We start from the raw sequence: 18,262 nt of genomic DNA, 5'->3' as shown, positions 1-18,262 counted from the left end.
GGATTGGTGTCCCTTTGGGTCTACATTTTTCAGCAAAAATCAAGAAGATTCTGCAGACACAACATCAAAATTTCGGAAGTTCCTCCAAAATCTATAGATAAATACATAACCAATTTTAAAGCATTTTTTACTGACCCTTTACAAAGCAGTGGCGTTTATCGAGTGAAATGTCAGTGTGATAAAGTGTATATAGGTCCAACAAAAAGGAACATTTATACTAGAATAACTGAGCACGTTCGTACCTCGAAATCTCGGAATTCGCAACAGTTATCCGGTCTACCAACGCATCTTAGAGATTATAACCACCATATCATGGAATCATGTTTAATTGAAAAAGCAAAAACAGCAACGGAACGAAAAATTAAAGAATCATATTATATTCACAAAGAATGTTCCTCACTTAACCTGGATAGAGGAGAAACAAATATTATTTGGAGTATTCTTTTCACTACATACTTTCGCCATTTGAAAAGCAAGAACAGAAAACAGTGAATAGCAGTGTACAATGCCAGTGAGTTTCTATTCCCTTGTGTTTTAATGTTTGACAAATGATTTGTTTTTTTACATATCCTAACCTTTTAACCATCCTTCATGTTTTTTATTCTTTTTGAAGTCTACCACAGGCTGATGAAGGAAGTAGCATCTTCCGAAAGCGCTACCTGTTGCATGTAGAAGAATATTCTGCTACATATTTTTGCGGTGTGTAATAGCGTTTCCGCTTTTTCTCATTGAATATAATTACCGCTCGCAATATTGTGATAATCACAATTCAGTTTTCAGAAATATAAAAGTAATTTCATATTTCACCATACTTTGTTAACGAAATTAGAAGAACTTTCAAGGAAGAATTTAGAAATTTCATCTTAAGATCGAAAGATCTAGAAAATAATGATAATAATAAAGTAGCAATGTTACATGTACACCACATGAAGGAGTTTGGTTTGTATGGCGTGATATTTTCTCACTTAATATTGAAACCGGAAGTGATAGTTTTCTATTACTTCCGGTTTCAGCAGAGAGATTAAGAGTGAAATTGGACTATACTTTTGGGACGCTAAATTAATTGCAGAAAACCACCTCTCTCTATCTAATGCTGTTTCTCCTCTACAGTGATTACCGTTAAAGCCGTAAATGGTTGATTTCTGCCACTTCCACTTTGGACGCTCAAAAAATCAATTGCAGGAAACAGATTCTCGCTATCTATTACCGTCCAAGCTCTATAGTGATCAATATGAAAACCGGAAATGATTAATTTATACCATTTTCGATTTGAAAATCGCCTCCGTAAATGAACTCGATTCCTAACTACTCATCCTCTACATCCTGATCAAATTTGGTAATGATTCCTGAGATTTTTGTGTCTCCCGGACAGACGGACACACAGCCAGGGTAAATACATAAAGGAATTCTGATACACGAAACTCCTTTATAAATTCCATTACTTTTTCACAATTCTCCAGAAGCGTAGAAAAGACGATATTTCACATGTTTTCTTTATCTGCATTATATACTCCTGAAAAAGTTCCTTTTTTTTCCCCCTTTAAACGAGTATTTAGTCTAATATTTTCAAGCATTGTTCTATCCTTAAATTTGCGAGTATATTAGTTTACTTCGGAGTTTGAAAATTTGGTGGAGTTCAAAGCAAAAGAGAACTTGAAGGTGTTCATGAATCGCGATATATCACTTGTCTACTAGTTGTAACGTAAGTGTAGTTAGTTATGTGCGATTGGTGTGTGAAATGTCATGAACTTCTAATATTTCTTCACATGTGTCTATTACAATATTTGCTATGCTATTTATAAGCGTAAGTTTTATTTATCACATCAGAAATGATTGAAGCCGCCAACTGCTAGCTCGATTAAAGAATTAGTATGTAAATCACTACGGGCACGAGTTTTTCGCACTAAGAATTTGAAAACTTCGCGTTTCGTTTTTTATATTTCGCGTTTTGTCGCATTTTCCAAATAAAGTTACGCATTTTGTAGCTCTTGTGGAAAAGATATTTCCTGACATTTTTACAATTGTTCCTTTCATTCATAGATTCGTAAAGAAATAAACCACTAATTACCTAAAAACAAAATACAATGAATATTTCACTTATAGAAAATTATATTTTTTTAATCAAACTGAAGGAAAATCAGTAGCTAAACGTACTAAGAGTAGGAAAATCTGGAATGGTGATACCCAACATGTTCTCTATAGCTGTGTCCGAATCACTCAAAATGCACCGCTCATGCCACGCTCTACCGTTTTGTCAGCGGAAAACTGGTGTTTTTAAATCAATGAAAACATATTTTTAAAATTTTGCGTATTGTTAGAAATTTCGCGCAAAACTGCCAATTTCGCGTTTTATCGCGCAACAGAAACCAATGAAAATACACACAGAATATAATAATACGTCAAGAAACTGAAAACTACTTAAATCTGACGCATTTCGTTTTATCGCGCATTGCGAAAAACTCGTGACTCTATAAAATCACACAATTTCTTCTCGTAGTAACTGAAAAGTAATTGAATAATGGATTGAAAATTAACAACTTCAATAAAATAAAAATCGATTATATAGACTACCTGATCAAATGCAGGAAATATGTAATCAGCAAATTGTATTTCAGCTATTGCTGTTCCACCAGCAACAGCTACACCAATGGCAAAAGCTGCTATTCCTTGTTCACATAGTGGCGTATTGAAAACTCTCTCCTTGCCATATTTCTGCTGAAGACCCAAAGAACAACGGAAGACTCCACCAAATGCTACATCTTCTCCAAATAGAACTGAAATAATAATAATAATAATAATAATAATAATAATAATAATAATAATAATAATAATAATAATAATAATATTTCTCCATAGACACCTAATGTATTTTATAACATGATATATTTTGGATATTTTGTGTACGATAGAAATACCGTATTACACCTTTTGGACTACTGTGAAAACAAAGATGAATATAGTTTACCTTGCAAAGGATAGAAACTACTTTAGAAAAAAATTCTCTGCTACGGTATCATAACAATCCTTTATAGACTTTTACTTACATGCTCGTAACTTTGTATACTGGTCCTCTCCATGTATATTCTCCTTCTTTATTCTCCCCTCTCGTTAATAACAAAAAAATAAGATGTGTATGAAATGATACACATAAACAAAGAAATGGACGGAAAAGAGCATTAAAGCTACGCCTAGAACTGTTTGAAAATGTCACAAAACAGCCGAATGCACAACACTACAGGAAGAGGACCCAAAACAGCATGGTAGAGTATATATACACACACACAGCGTATTCCGCTTAGGACTATAATAAAATAAAAAGTAACAATGAAACAAATTATTAGAATGATCGTACTTTGTACTTTTGTGGAGATTAACTTAGAATTTTTTTAAATAATGCGTCAACTGCTACAAGTGTTACCATCTTGCGCAGTATCCACAACGTCGTTAAATTCTTATCGCTAATCTATGTGAATACCTCAACAGAAGGTACTTTGTATCGCTGGGGAATTGTCTAGAGAAGTTTCCGTATACGTTATGGTGTCGATGCAAAAGAAGTACTAATTTACACGTCCATAAAAAAATGGGACCAGAGTTACGAGAAACAGGATTGTTGTTATCGATGATTGGTAAAGATGCAAAAAGAAAAAGTTTTAGAAGGAAGTACGGAGAGAATTCGTGTTGCATTTAACAGAAGTCCCTGCAAACCCATATGACAAGCCAGCACGCAAATATAAATCCCAAGATCAACTATGCATAGGGCACTCCATAAAAAATTGAGCCTGCATGCTCAGAAGATTCAACTTCATTAGCGCAAGAAATCTACTGACAAGCCGTTGAGGGTACATTTCGCAGAAGAAATGATTGAAAAAATAGATGAAGACGACGCAATCATGAACAATGTGTGTTTTTCAGAGGAGGCGACCTTCCATAAGTGGAGATGTTAACCGACATAATTGTAAGATTTGCAGAATCCCTACGAAATGTGCGAAAGAGAACGCGATACTCCGAAACTGAATGTGAGTGTGATGTCATGAAGAAGAAAATTATTGGTCTCTTCTTTTTCGCTAAGGCAACAGTGAATTTGAATAATTATCTAGACATGTTGCATCAATATGCCTTGTCCCAACTCCTACCTGGAGTCATTTTCCAACAAGACAGAGCTCTATGCCATTTTTCTCATGACGTCAGAGACTTCCTCGATGATCACTTCAATGGAAGATGGATTGGAAGAAGTTCAAAGTCCATAACATGACTTCTGTGATCACCAGATCTTACTGTGTGTGATTTTTTCTTCTTATGGAAATTTGTAAAGGAACAGGTTTATTCTCAGGTTTAAGATCTGGATGATCTGCGTGAAAGAATAGTGTTGGCAATAAGCTAGAGAATGTTTGGATTGAAGCGGAATACCATTTTCACATCAGCCGTGCAACTAACGCTACACACTTAGAAGTTCGTTAGTTTTCCTTATTTGAAAAGAAAAAAAAAAGTACCTGTTTTGTGAGGAAATGCAGATAATGCTGTACCTTAGAGTTGGAAGGGATAACACATTTGCTGTGTTGAACTTATCGCCGACTATTTGGATTTTCTGTTTATAAATGAGGAATTAATTGACCTTTTTACATAAATAGAATACTGTCTCTCTTTTCTTCTACCAATGCTCTCATTTAATCATCCCAGCATTTTATAATACTGGCAACTTCCAATCATAAACACTCCCCTTCCTGTCGGCACTAGCGGATCCAGAAGGATCGTTTGGGGGGGGGGGGGGGGGGCGGTTCTCTTCCTGGAAGATGAGCGTAGCCTCAAGGTGACCAGGATTTTACTTTAAAAAAATCGGACGCATATGAATGCGGGAACTGAGGGGGGGGGGGTATCTAAACCTGATTTAGCTAAATCCGATTCCCAGATTCCATTTTGAGACCCGATTTTTTTTTTTTTTTTTTTTTTTTTTTTTTTTTTTTTTAATGAGAGTATTCTGAAGATTTAAATTAAATATGCACTTTCATTTCGGAGACATGGCGGTGTCATGATTTACTAGTCACCGCAATATATCAGATGCGCTGTCTTGCACTGTAATTGCACAAAAGAAAATACTGTATTGACTATGGCATTCATTTTAGCGGAATTTGCTCTAATCATTTATATTTTGAATAACAATTGCGGAACAGCAGTTGGAAAAAAAAAAAAAAAAAAAAGGACAGATTCGGTGTACGCAAAAATCAATATCAAATGTATACATGCATAAAGAATAATACAAAATGTCAACAAATAACAAAATACATTATTATATTTCTGTATACGTTTCTCGGTAGCTTAAAAAAATACATTAATTATAAAGTGATGTTTAATAGTATATGGCACACAGTGTTCAAATGGGCCAAAATATAGGGGAGCAATCTTTACATATTGCTTATATTGCTTTCATTTCTGTTTATATCAGATATAATTCAGCAAATCGAAAAGAAAGAAATATAATATTCAAACTGAACTCCCAGGATGTTTAGTGGCTCCGTGATTATTCCTCGTAGTAGTGATTGCCCGAACTTGAATTTCGTGGCTTTCCCCCGAAATAAGGATGTTATGGCTTTTGCCTTAAAATAACTATGGCCTGCGCTTTCAAGGGCACAGATCAAGTACAGAAGAATGAAATAGATACACTTTCTAATACATAATACTAATCATAGCTAATACATAATACTAATACATCATAGTTCTAATCATTGTACTGTACTACTAACGAATCCAGAGCGACGATTTGAAGTTAACCTACAGAATTAACATACAAAGAAATGAATTGTGAAGATAAATCCTACATAAATATAATATATTGCAGTACTCCTTAACCATATAAATCATTACGAAGGTAAACGCACAATTTATTCAGTAAAATACTGCAAATAATATAATAACAAACACATCAATACTAAACTTTCTCTTACACAAACTCAACAGAAATTTTGTCGTATCTAGCACGAAATGTGTATAAATTTTACACGAATTAAAATTATATAGAATAACAATATAAGCCATTATAATGTATAACTAGTAAAAAAACTGAAAGACTAGCGAAGTCTACAACAAAATGAATGAAAGAAGATCAGAAATGTAAAACCAAAGTGATGTTTCCGTTACTTACAGCACACAAGTTATATTTCCTAAAACATACCGACTGGCGATATTATTTGACAATATCAGATTTTTTTTTTTAAAAAAAATGCAAATTAAAATTTAATTTTGAAAAAAAAAAATTATCACCTTAAAACGAAATTACCAATAGAGAATAAAGTACGTATAACTTGTTTTTCTTTCATCTCAGATATAATATGGACCCCGTTTGGTCTAATGGCTAACACGCTTGCATTTTGTGCGCGTGATCCCGGATTCAATTCCCGGGGGGGGGGGGTACAGTTGAACGAAAAACTGGTTCGGATTCCACTATAATCAGTAGGTCCACGTCTCCTTTAGCCTTTCTGGCACAGACGTGGGACGTTAAACAAACAAATATTATATTATAATATATAACTGTTTATTAAAAATATAATATAGTCTATATACCGGTACACATCTTTTACGATTGTGGTTGTACCCTTTTGTTTCAGTTAAAGATTTTAAAAAAGCAATTTCAGAAACTTTTTCGAGTTCGTTCATATTTCTTGATTTTGTTTGCGATTCAGATACATCCAAGGAGTTCAACTTATACTCAGGCTCATGACTTTTGTGGAGTACCCACGAGTTGAAAATAATTACGAGGAAACACCACTACGGGCGAAAACAAAACAACAGCCTTAGTCACCTTGCATTGCATCTCTGTGAAAGTTACAGCACAAATTCAAATCTACGCTCTATCTTGTTCCTGGCAAATCTGTCGATGATACGAGCGTTATCTACGTTTGTCTTGATGCGTATATAGTAGTGCCAGGTCACTAAGTCGATCTGCACCCATCCAGGACCGTAGCCATGTCTTCAACCTCTTTAGCGTTGAAATGTTCTTTCGGCTGATGCTTTGTATAGGGTATTTTGTACGAATACACCCCCTCTTTTGCAGTGGTATAATTGAGAATGTAAAGAAAGAAGAAGAAGAAAAAAAAGGATTATACCAGAGTAGGAATACGGGGTTGGAAATTGCCTCTATTAGGTAATTTCTTAAATGCAGTAGTTAGAAACATAATATAATTGGTGCCTTCCATTTCAATTCAGGCAGAGCATGTACCATCACCATCTCAGATATTGTTGAAACTTTTTTTTATAGCAACTAGACATGTTTTTAAGAGACCCATATTTTTTTGTTTTGTCGAAAAAAAATTTCCCGCCAAGTAATGGGCCATCAAAGACGGGGAGTACAATTTATGAATTGTAGAAGACATGGAAAATGGTCAATTTCGGAGTCTCACCATTCGGCTATGGAGACAGGTAGAGTTATAATTCTTGTTGTGGTATGTACATAGGGATATAAATAAACGATATTTTATTATAGTTTGGTTTGCGCATGCGTATCTTTTTGTACATAAATTAACAAATGAACGTCAATTTATCTGAAAAGTCGAAGTTTGCGAATTTTTTTCGAGCACTTTCGGTTCGAATTTTAAAATTCTGTTTTCACGGTTGGTAAGACCTAGTTACCCGCTTTCCGAAAAAAAAAATGTATCGCTTCTGTGGTCAACCGTTTTGTCGCAAAAAATTCGAGAAATTGTAAAATTTTCAAAAATCGCCATTTTTGGGCGCCATTTTCTCGAAAACACCATTTTTTAAAATTCTGAAATTCTGTCAGATGGTTCAACTTTACCCGAATAATAAACACACCAAATATCATTCTCGACCAATGCTTCATGGATTAACTGCAGCCTTTTAAAGTTAGCAAAGTTTCGCTAATTTTGATGTCTCAGTTAGCAACACTGGGAACAATGAAAGTGCAACGATTTTATGATGTTTGTGGTTCATATTCATTAAATGAAGAATAAAAGGTTTTCTTGGCAGGTTTTTTATTATTTTGAACAAAGAGGCTCTCTGAAATAGTAAAATGAGCTCCCCTACTCCTCCGTTTTCTTAAACTGAAGTAATCTGAGGTGGAAATTACGATTACGAAACACACAAATTTTAAGTTTACTTGAAATGGCCATCCAATGAATTCTGATGATCTATAAAAGGCCTAAACTATTACCTCAGTATGATTTGGAATGCTCCAGACAAAGTCTCAATTAAGTGCGATGTCATTACAGTGATCCAAAAATGACAAAGTTAAAAAAAAAAAAAAAAAAAAAATCGAAGCGTTTTCTTACGCGTTCCAAAGAAATTTACTGAATTTTTAAACAGAACAATCCCAGCATAAAAATGGGCCACTTGGAATTTTATAGTGTTCGACTAAAGTGTGTCAGTCCGCAACCTGAGAGGGAAGTGTGTGTATTGTGCAAATTTTAAGTTAGCTGCTACTGCGTTGCTACAAATCAAAGGTGCAACCTGTATTGAAGCTGTCATGAGTGACCTATTTCCTTTAGTAATATGATCCGTAGAAAATGACAGCTGTCTTCTTCAAGAATGTGGTGGATGTCCTGGAGTGGAAGAAATAAGTGTGGTGTATTTAATTATTGATCCTGATGAAAATGAAAGTGGTTACGTATGCCATATGGGAGAATAATGATCTCGTTAAAAAAAAAAAAAAAGTGCCACTTTCTGTTTTCGTATCGTACATTGCCGGTTTAACTGTAAGAATTGTAATTCATGACTACATCAAGAAAATCCAAACAGAATCAATTGCTACTGAAAACCACCGTATAAAATTTCAAGATACAAATTCTATTTTGAAGTGAAAATAGGTGTCTACAATTTCCCAAACCGTGTCAGTGATTTCTGATGGTGCTGCATCCCACTTTAAAAGTCGCTTTCAGATGTTCGAGATGCAGACAGGTCCGATAAAGCAGTGTTTTTGCAGTGAAACCGGCCATGCAAGGGTCTCTGCGACGGTAGTGGGGAAGGGGGGGGGAAGAATGTGGCAACGCGCCATAGCCTTAGGCTAAAACAAATACACAGTATTAAAAGCGCAGAAGAAAAAAAAATGAAATGAAATCTTTAAGTTTTACGTTCCATGGTTATGCCGGTTAGGCTAAAGGAGACGGTGATTATGAGAAATGAATGAAATGGTGGAATGCAGAACGGCACGAGCTGGGATTGAACCAGGGACCCCAAGCACCGGAAGTGAACGCTCTACCACTGAGCCACCGCGTCCCCACTAAAACCGCAGGAGAATTCGTGAGTATAGTGCAAGTACAAACTCCGGGTATTACTCTCGTTTTGTTACCTGGAACTGAATTCAACGAGTTCCGGAAGAAAAAAGGGAAAGTATGCGACCGGTAACTGGTATTCAACGAAGTTATCTTTGGCTTTCGGAAAATTGCGAAGTTTTTATGGCAGCAACGGGTCACCATGAACTAACTTCATACTTCCCCCAAAATCGAACTTTTGCAATTCAAAGTGTAGATTTAAGAAATCTGCAAAAAGGAACTTTTGTTATATACATATATGTATGATAACCAGTGGTGCGTAGCAGAAATATCTATATATATAAAAGAGAACGTACAAATCCTTTGTCCGCTCATCACGCTAATACGGCTGAACCAATTTCTTTTATTTTTGGGGGGTTATTAGGATTTGGACCCTAGATGGTTTTTATCATATCACTTTAATTTTCAATTACCAGTGTCTTGAGATAATTGACCATTCAGGTGTCCATTACGTACAAATCCTTTGTTAGTTCATCATAGGTATAAAAATAAACGTATGTATATGCAACCCGCATGACCGTGTCACTCGGCGGGTTAACATAAATGACAGGCGTTATAATGGTTTTTATCATATCACTTGAAAGCGAAAAAGTAAAAATTATCTAAGTAACAAAGTTTATTGCGTTCGGGGGTGACCGCAGCGAAGCGGGGCGGGTTAACATAAATGACAGGCGATATAATGTTAACATTTACTGCAATCTTCTATGGTTTTTATCATATCACTTGAAAGCGAAAAAGTAAAAATTATCTAAGTAACAAAGTTTATTGCGTTCCGGGGTGACCGCAGCGAAGCGGGGTGAACGCTGCTAGTTATGAATAAATCATGAATTACGTGAAGTTTAAGTGCTGTTTATGCTTCCACATGAACCTTCAGCAGGGTACAGGTTTCCAGAAGAGCATAAGAGAAATGAAAATAAGTGTTTTGTGACTATCGACAATGTGCTACGCAGGGGCGGATCCAGGACGGACTTCTGGGGGGGATTGTAATACTGCTACTTAGAGCTACTTTTAAGAGCTCCAAACTCTGGGATGGGTTTTATATATATATATATATATATATATATATATATATATAAATAAGAAAGTTTCTTCTTCTGGGGAGGGGGCGGCAATCGTCCCCCTAGATCCACTCCTGGATGAGTTATGAGTGAACCAACATCTATTGGAGCATCTGCACGGTTACATGCTATTAGCAAAGAAGACAACAACCAAGCAAATGATTGGTCCATGTAATATATCAGTGAAATTTTGTTTCCGAAGACCATTTTAAATAAGTGAACTTGAAATTTGTGTGTTTCGTAATCGTAATTTCCAACTCAGATTACTTCAGTTTAAGAAAACGGAGGAGTAGAGGAAGGCTCATTTTACTATTTCAGAGAGCCTTTTTAATCAAAATAATAAAAAACCAGCCAAGAAAACCATTTACTCTTCATTTAATGAATGTGAACCACAAACATCATAAAATCATTGCACTTTCATTGTTCCCAGTGTTGCTAACTGTGACATCAAAATTAGCGAAACTTCGCTAACTTTAAAAGGCTGCAGTTAATCCATGAAGCATTGGTCGAAAATGATATTTGGTGTGTTTATTATTCAGGTAAAGTTGAACCATCTGACAGAATTTCAGAATTTTAAAAAATGGTGTTTTCGAGAAAATGGCGCCCAAAAATGGCGATTTTTGAAAATTTTACAATTTCTCGAATTTTTTGCGACAAAACGGTTGACTACAGAAGCGATACATTTTTTTTTTTCGGAAAGCGGGTAACTAGGTCTTACCAACCGTGAAAACAGAATTTTAAAATTCGAACCGAAAGTGCTCGAAAAAAATTCGCAAACTTCGACTTTTCAGATAAATTGACGTTCATTTGTTAATTTATGTACAAAAAGATACGCATGCGCAAACCAAACTATAATAAAATATCGTTTATTTATATCCCAATGTACATACCACAACAAGAATTATAACTCTACCTGTCTCCATAGCCGAATGGTGAGGCTCCGAAATTGACCATTTTCCATGTCTTCTACAATTCATAAATTGTACTCCCCGTCTTTGATGGCCCATTACTTGGCGGGAAATTTTTTTTCGACACAACAAAAAAATATGGGTCTCTTAAAAACATGTCTAGTTGCTATAAAAAAAAGTTTCAACAATATCTGAGATGGTGATGGTACAATTTTATATTTTTTTGCCTGAGTTGAAATGGAAGGCACCAATTATAGCTATGCTTATAACAATAAAATTATATTATACTAGCCTTCGCCTAGGTAGGGCTTCGCCCCCAGACCCCCAATTTGCTCTGCATACGGCCTCACACAGTATAGCAAATGCTCCTACGTTTTACCGTGGCACAACTTTCGCCTTCTTGCGTCTATGTATCTCTTTCATATAGCATTGGATTGAGCTAAAACTCTGTCACGAAATTCAAACACCTCGTAAGGCATTTTAGTGAACCACCCCCACCTCTTTTCCTTCTTTTCTACGTTAAGTGGCAAAAAACGCTCAAATATGTTTATTTTAAATGAAAAATTAAACTACCAACTTTCATGTCTCTAACCGTAAAGGATCCCGAGATATGAGCATCTTATAATAATAATAATAATAATAATAATAATAATAATAATAATAATAATAATAATAATAATAATAATAATAATAATAATAATAATAATAACCGTCCCTTTTCTTTCCCTCTATGTAAAATATCAAAAACGCTGAAATAGATATTAAATTATTTTGAGTGAGAAGTCCATACACCAAATTTTATGTTTCTAACCTTCGAAGATTCTTAAATATTGATATTTTATTTTTATAATTGCAAACCCCGCCCCCTTTACTTTCCCTCCCTTTTTTTCCACATTTTACTAAAGTATCAAAAAACGTTAAAACGCGTGTCAAATTATTTAAAATCAGAAATCCAAATACCAAATTTTAAGTCTTCATCCTTAAGGGATTCGGAGAGATGGTCACCCCTTCCCTTTGAATTTCCAAGAAATCTTTCCTTAGTGATATTCTACGCCAGAAATGTTATCTACAGTTCGAATCCCAAGTTTCTAGCTTGAGCGGTTTGGCCTGTGCGATCAGTTACTCACTCAGGACTCAGATGAAATGCCATTAAAAGTCACAATAAATCCCTGGTCTCTTCCTAATGTTACCGTGTTTGAACCCCAAAAGTCACGGCTCTCTTCGTTGATCTAGTAGGTAGTGAACGTATCTTTGATGCATGAGGTTCTGTGATTTGATTCCCGGTGAATGAGCATAGAACGCACTATAGTGGTTCAGTTCCAACTTTAAACTCTAGTTCTCGTTCTGTAAAGCATCGCTTTTGACAAACGAAGTAAATACATATCAATCAATCAACCAACCGAAAAGTCTCAGATTCAGAGAGCTTTTAGGTAAGATTCTATATTTCTCTTTATTCAAGGTACAGGTACTTGAAGTTTCGGGATATGAATTCCATTTCCATATCCTTTTTCTAGGACAATTTTAAAATATATCTTTTTAGTTCAAAGAGTGAGGCGTCTTACCCTCCTTCCTACAGCTGTTCGTCCAACGAATGAATCATATTCTCACTCCTTTGGGGCTTATGGCAACCGCCTCAAGGAACTAGGGACATAAGTATTCACACCTCAAATTTGTCTGTATTAAGCACTACTAAGTACCACACATTTTGATTAGACTCTGCTAGGCTTGTCACACAGATTGAATCGGTCGGGAAAAGACCATATTTGTATTTTTCAACGATAAATGCTTGAAGTAAAATCCAGACCTTTGGGGGGGGGGGGGGGCGGTTGCCCCCTCCGCCCCCCCCTTGGATCCGCCAGTGCCTGTCGGCTGCTGGGACAATCAACAAAAAGTTTATTGTTTACCGTAAAGAAAGAAAAAAAATAAGTACTGAACGGCGTAAAGTTGCAAAAATTAGTTGTTAGACATGCAAACTATACTATAATACTATATCACGGGCAAAATTAGTTACTGAAATTAAACGTAAAATATATTTGGTTAGATTTACATATTTGAACCTTTTATGTTAAGAAAATATAGCAAGAAACTTACAGAGATATTTACGTTGTTTGACACTAGTAAAAGCCACTGCAGTGAGTATAATCAAGGAAAACTTTTACGTGCTGGATGTCGTTAAAGTCGTAAAACGACTTGTGGGCTTACGCTTGAGCGCCAAGTCACGAATGAAGCGTAGTCTGCTATGATTGGTCGGATTACACACGTGGTTAATAGATTTTCAGATATCACAAAAATCGACCAATGATCGAAATTGGTTCCCAGGGCTTTGCCGGGCCGAGGTTAGAAGTACGTCGGAATATTTGCTAGAGCACTGAATAAAGTAACCATTATTTTAAATGCAAATGTATTGGGCTTTATCTAGTTAAATGGCGCCGGAGTTATTGCTTCGCAGAAACTAAATCCTCACTATGAAACTAAATGAATGTTTTGTCCATGAAGAAAATGTAACTCTGTTTTTATAAATTTCTGCCGTTGAAACTTTGAGCTTATGAGCTATATTAAACTAACGTTTTATGACGTATATACGAGGCGTGTTCAAAAAAGACCGAACTTTTGAAATAGCGCGTCAACCGGCACAGGGAGTGCGCTGCTGCTATTGCGCGCACCTAGCAGCAAGTTTAGACAACAAACTGCGATTTTCCCCGTTTCACTATGACCGTTAGTCGCCGAGTTAGAGCCGCTGAAGTGAGCATGTGCACAAGCTGTTTGTCGGATTGGTGACAAAGTAACAATGAACGAACATGAAGAACAATGTGTGTGTGTGTGTGAATTTTTACTACAAACTTAGCAAAATTTTTACACACACATTTCAAGTGGTTAATCAAGTATACGTGGAGGACTGTATGACTCGAATATAGGGCTATGGCTGTTTTAGGCGTCTCGGTAAGGGCAGAATGTCAGTCGGTGAGGATACCAGGTCTGGACGATCTTCCATATCAACAGGTGACGACCATGTGGAAAGAGTTCATGAGATCGTGGAAATCTCGTTTAACTGCCTAAGCTGCTTACGAAGTGTGCATCAGCATAGGATTATGTCATCAAATTTCGACTGAAAAACCCTATTTACGCGTCTCTACTCATCCACAGTTATCAGGCAAAACATCAGACTCCCTCAGCCCCATCCACCCTTTTTTCCGGACATTTCTGTTTCCCAAACTTAAAAACACTATGAAAAGATGTTTCCAAACCACAAAGGAAATTCAGGACAATGAGACAAGAAACCTGCGCGCTATCTTAGAAAGTGCGTTCCAGGAAACTTTCCAAAAATGGAAGAAACGTGGAAGTGGTGTATTGCCAGCGGAGGAAACTACTTTGAGGGGAATAGTACTCAAAATGTTGCAAAATGAGCAACACAAATCTTATAGCAAAAGTTCGTCTTTTTTTGAACACACTTTGTACAGCAGTGCTGCTACTATTGAAGTTCCAATTCTTGTATGTTTTGGGAGGACTGATAGAGTGCTCATCTCTAGTGCGAAGGGTCCCTGGTTCGACTCCAGGTCGTGTAAATTTATGGTGAATAGTACTGTCCGTGAGTCTTCTCGGGATTTTTTCGTTGTCTTCCACATCCTCATTTCAGTCATTAATCACCTACCAATTTTAGCCTAAAGAGCACATTCATGGGATGTTAAATAAACGATTTCACTTTTCCTTATATGTTTTTCGTATTGTAATGATAATTATCAAAGTCGATCGATTCCAATTTACATTTTTTTTTTTTATTTACGTAAGATGTGTCCAACTCTACATGAATTATGAGACAAGTCATTTGTACAAGAGCAATGAAAGAAAACGCTCAGTGTTTACTACGAATTCTTGCTATTTCACTACAATAAGGAACTACGAAATATGAAAGTGAAAATAACAAATTAGTAGCAAGTAACACAATCTAATAAAGCAGATAACCATGCAAACATAACTAACTTACTACTCTCAACGTACTTTGGGTAAGTACATAAAACGACCAGTGCACTATTCTCAACCTGCTTTGGGTAGACACATAACTATTTACAATATTTAAATTTGTATTAACAAATAACTTACTTTAGTTTTTTTCTCTCCTATGAAAACCGCTTACTATTTTTCCATCACTTACAATCTGGAAGAAAAGTATGCACAGAAACAAGGGACGTTAAATACAAAAGCACCATGTACACGAACACACAAAACATATCTCTATTTCCGCACCTTAGTTCATCACTGGCAATTGTCACAAATCTAGTTTTTGAGGAGAAGCAAAAGACGAAAGTGAAGTGTGAATTTCTTAGTGGACACTGCCTTTTTGCAACTATATATATATATATATATATATATATATTATATATATATATATAAACCTCTGAAACTACCAGGCTTAGCGCCATGAGAGATATATACTTTGATAGGCCACTGGCCACTTGTATTTAGTAATATATGGTTTAAAAAAAAGCCAGAAATAGACAACCGCCCATTGTGAACTAAGACACGTATTTATGCACCAGTTTGAAGTATTCATGCCAACAAATCAACCAATCAATTTATGTTCTATGGCAACGAATTGACATCCCACATTCAGAACGCATGCGCAAGCGAGCTTTCGAGGTTTAAGCCCCCCTTGAGCAAGATATTATGGAAAAATAAAGGGCCCTGTCCATTTCAATTCAGCAAGATTTTACAAAATCTGTCAGGATGATGTCACAGATATCCATCATACTGAAATATAGTATTCTAGATACAAAATGATCAGACACATATTTTTTTGTTTTGCAGAAAAAAAAAAAAAAAAAGTGTTGGGTGGACTTAAGAGTGCTTCGAAGTTCGAGGTCTATTTTGTCACAAGTTTTGGAGCCAAATTTGTAAACGGCTATTTCTCAGGAAGTATGAAAGCTATTTCAGTTGGGTTTTTGTATTTGAAAGGTAATAGCAAGGCCTTGCAAATGCATACACAACGAAGGTCATATGCAGCGTTTGTGATGTGCTATTAATGAAAATACAGAAAAAAAAAAGTTTTGGACCCCCCTAATCTCCAAAAGGACACCCTCAAGAATTATGTAATTTGCAGGCCAGTTATAACAATACCTCAAGTTTCACATCCATAAATTACAGAAGGTGCATATTCCTGGTTTCAGCTTCACAAACGATGTACATAAGCACATTTTACAAGACCAAAACGTGATCTTCACATTCGATGTGCAAGACAGGCAATGTGTACTAGTAGTACCGGTATTTTATGTGTGTGTTCTGTGCATGAAAGCTTCTTCTACATTGGCTGTTTCAGCATCACAGATAGCATATGTAGTCTTCCAGATTGTCCAAGGGGATGTGGTGGAGAAAGAACTTGCAGAATATTTCGCAAAAGTTTCACGCACTGATGTTTGTGTTGCCGAATGTTATCAGGGAATTTATAGCCCTTTGCAGGTACATGTGGCAGCATAAAATTTACATGCATTTCCTGTATCTCGAAGTTAACTATTGCACAGTCATTTGCGAGAGACGTGGTCTGGGTTGTCATGGAGCATAATTGGTTTTTTGAAAATAACAATTGCTGGGCATAACTATTGAAGTTTTTGGTGCATTCTGACGATTTCCTGACAATACCTAGCTGATGTGGTTGTTTCGCTACGATTCAAGAAGTTGTAGTGAATGATCCCATGTGCTGACCACCGAACAGTAACCAAAACCTTCTGTGGATGCAGCTTAGGTTTCGGAAAGTGTTTTCGTGCTTCATCTTTGTTCAGCCACTGCACAGAACGCTGTCAGTTGTAGTATAACATCCATTTTTCGTCGCAGGTCACAATGCGGTCACGAAATGGATCAGTTTTGTTGCGAATACGAAGCGCGGAGCACAGTTCTTACCGGCGAAGTTTATGGTTATCGTTCAGATCATCAGGTATTTGTCGGTATTTTTTCGTTTTTCTCATTAAGTGCAAATGTTGAACAACTGTTCAATTGCCAACATGTAGTTTTTTGCAACCTTTCGCGTTGGTTAGCGTGGGTCCGCTTCAGTAATGACCCTCAGTTGGTTGTCGTCAATCGCAGCAGGACATCCACGACTCTCCTCATCCTCAAGGCTCTTATCTCCTTTGCGAAATGTTTGGAACCAATATTGACCTATACATTCGGTGACAGTCCCCTGGCCAAATGCATGGTTGATATTGTAAGCAGTTTCTGTTGCTTTTTGTCACAGTTTGAACTCACAAAATAACGTCGCTCGAATTTGCTTTCTGTCCATCACTGTGTCTTTCAGGCTCTCCAACCAACCATCACCTTGCATCAATAGAGCGAAATGAGATCTGAACAACGATATATTACATGAACATGAATGCATAACACTTTATTCCTACAATTACTTTTGCACCAACTAGCATGTTACGATTGTTTTTTTCATTATGGACTCTTATTAACTATATAATGCTGTTGTTTACGTTTTATTTGGTTTGAATTTATACTTTATATATTGTTTATCCATTAACACCCTGTTGCAATCACGTTTGTCTGCTGACAAATTGCGATTCTGTTTACGTTTTCAGTTTGTAAATCGTCTGTAAAACTGAAACCAGGAATATACACCCTCTGTAATTTATAGATGTGAAACTTGAGGTATTGCTACAACTGGCCTGCAAATTACATAATTTTTGAGGGTGGCCTTTTCGAGATTTTGGGGGTCCAAAACGGGACTTTCTTTTTTTGTATTTTCATTAATAGCACATCTCAAACTCTGCATATGACTTTCGTTGTGTATGCATTTGCAAGACCTTTCCATTATCTTTCAAATACAAAAACCCGACTGAAATATTTTTCATAGTTCCTGAGAAACAGCCGTTTAAAATTTGGCTCCAAAACTTGTGACAAAATGGACCTCGAACTTTGAAGCACTCTAAGTCCGCCCAACTTTTTTCTTTTCTTTTTTTTTTTTTTTTTTTTTTAAAAGTGTCTCATCACTTTGTATCTAGAACACTATATTTCAGTATGATGGATACCTGTGACA

The 18,262-nt window shown here is 36.1% G+C and overlaps 1 protein-coding gene across 2 annotated transcripts in view; it reads right to left on the bottom strand.

The window, feature by feature from the left end:
* The window catches only part of LOC145663014 (2-oxoisovalerate dehydrogenase subunit beta, mitochondrial-like), a 58,823-nt gene that overhangs the window by 26,711 nt on the left and 13,850 nt on the right, over positions 1-18,262 (bottom strand). For both annotated transcript variants that reach the window (XM_081729144.1, XM_081729145.1), the window contains exon 3: positions 2,572-2,774. In XM_081729144.1, the coding sequence (XP_081585270.1) occupies positions 2,572-2,774 (203 nt within the window). The remainder of the gene's footprint in view (positions 1-2,571; positions 2,775-18,262) is intronic.

This window comes from Thermobia domestica, chromosome 10, assembly GCF_964235325.1.
Source record: "Thermobia domestica chromosome 10, izTheDome1.hap1.1, whole genome shotgun sequence".
Taxonomy (NCBI): domain Eukaryota; kingdom Metazoa; phylum Arthropoda; class Insecta; order Zygentoma; family Lepismatidae; genus Thermobia; species Thermobia domestica.
This window is presented reverse-complemented; position numbering and strand designations above follow the sequence as displayed.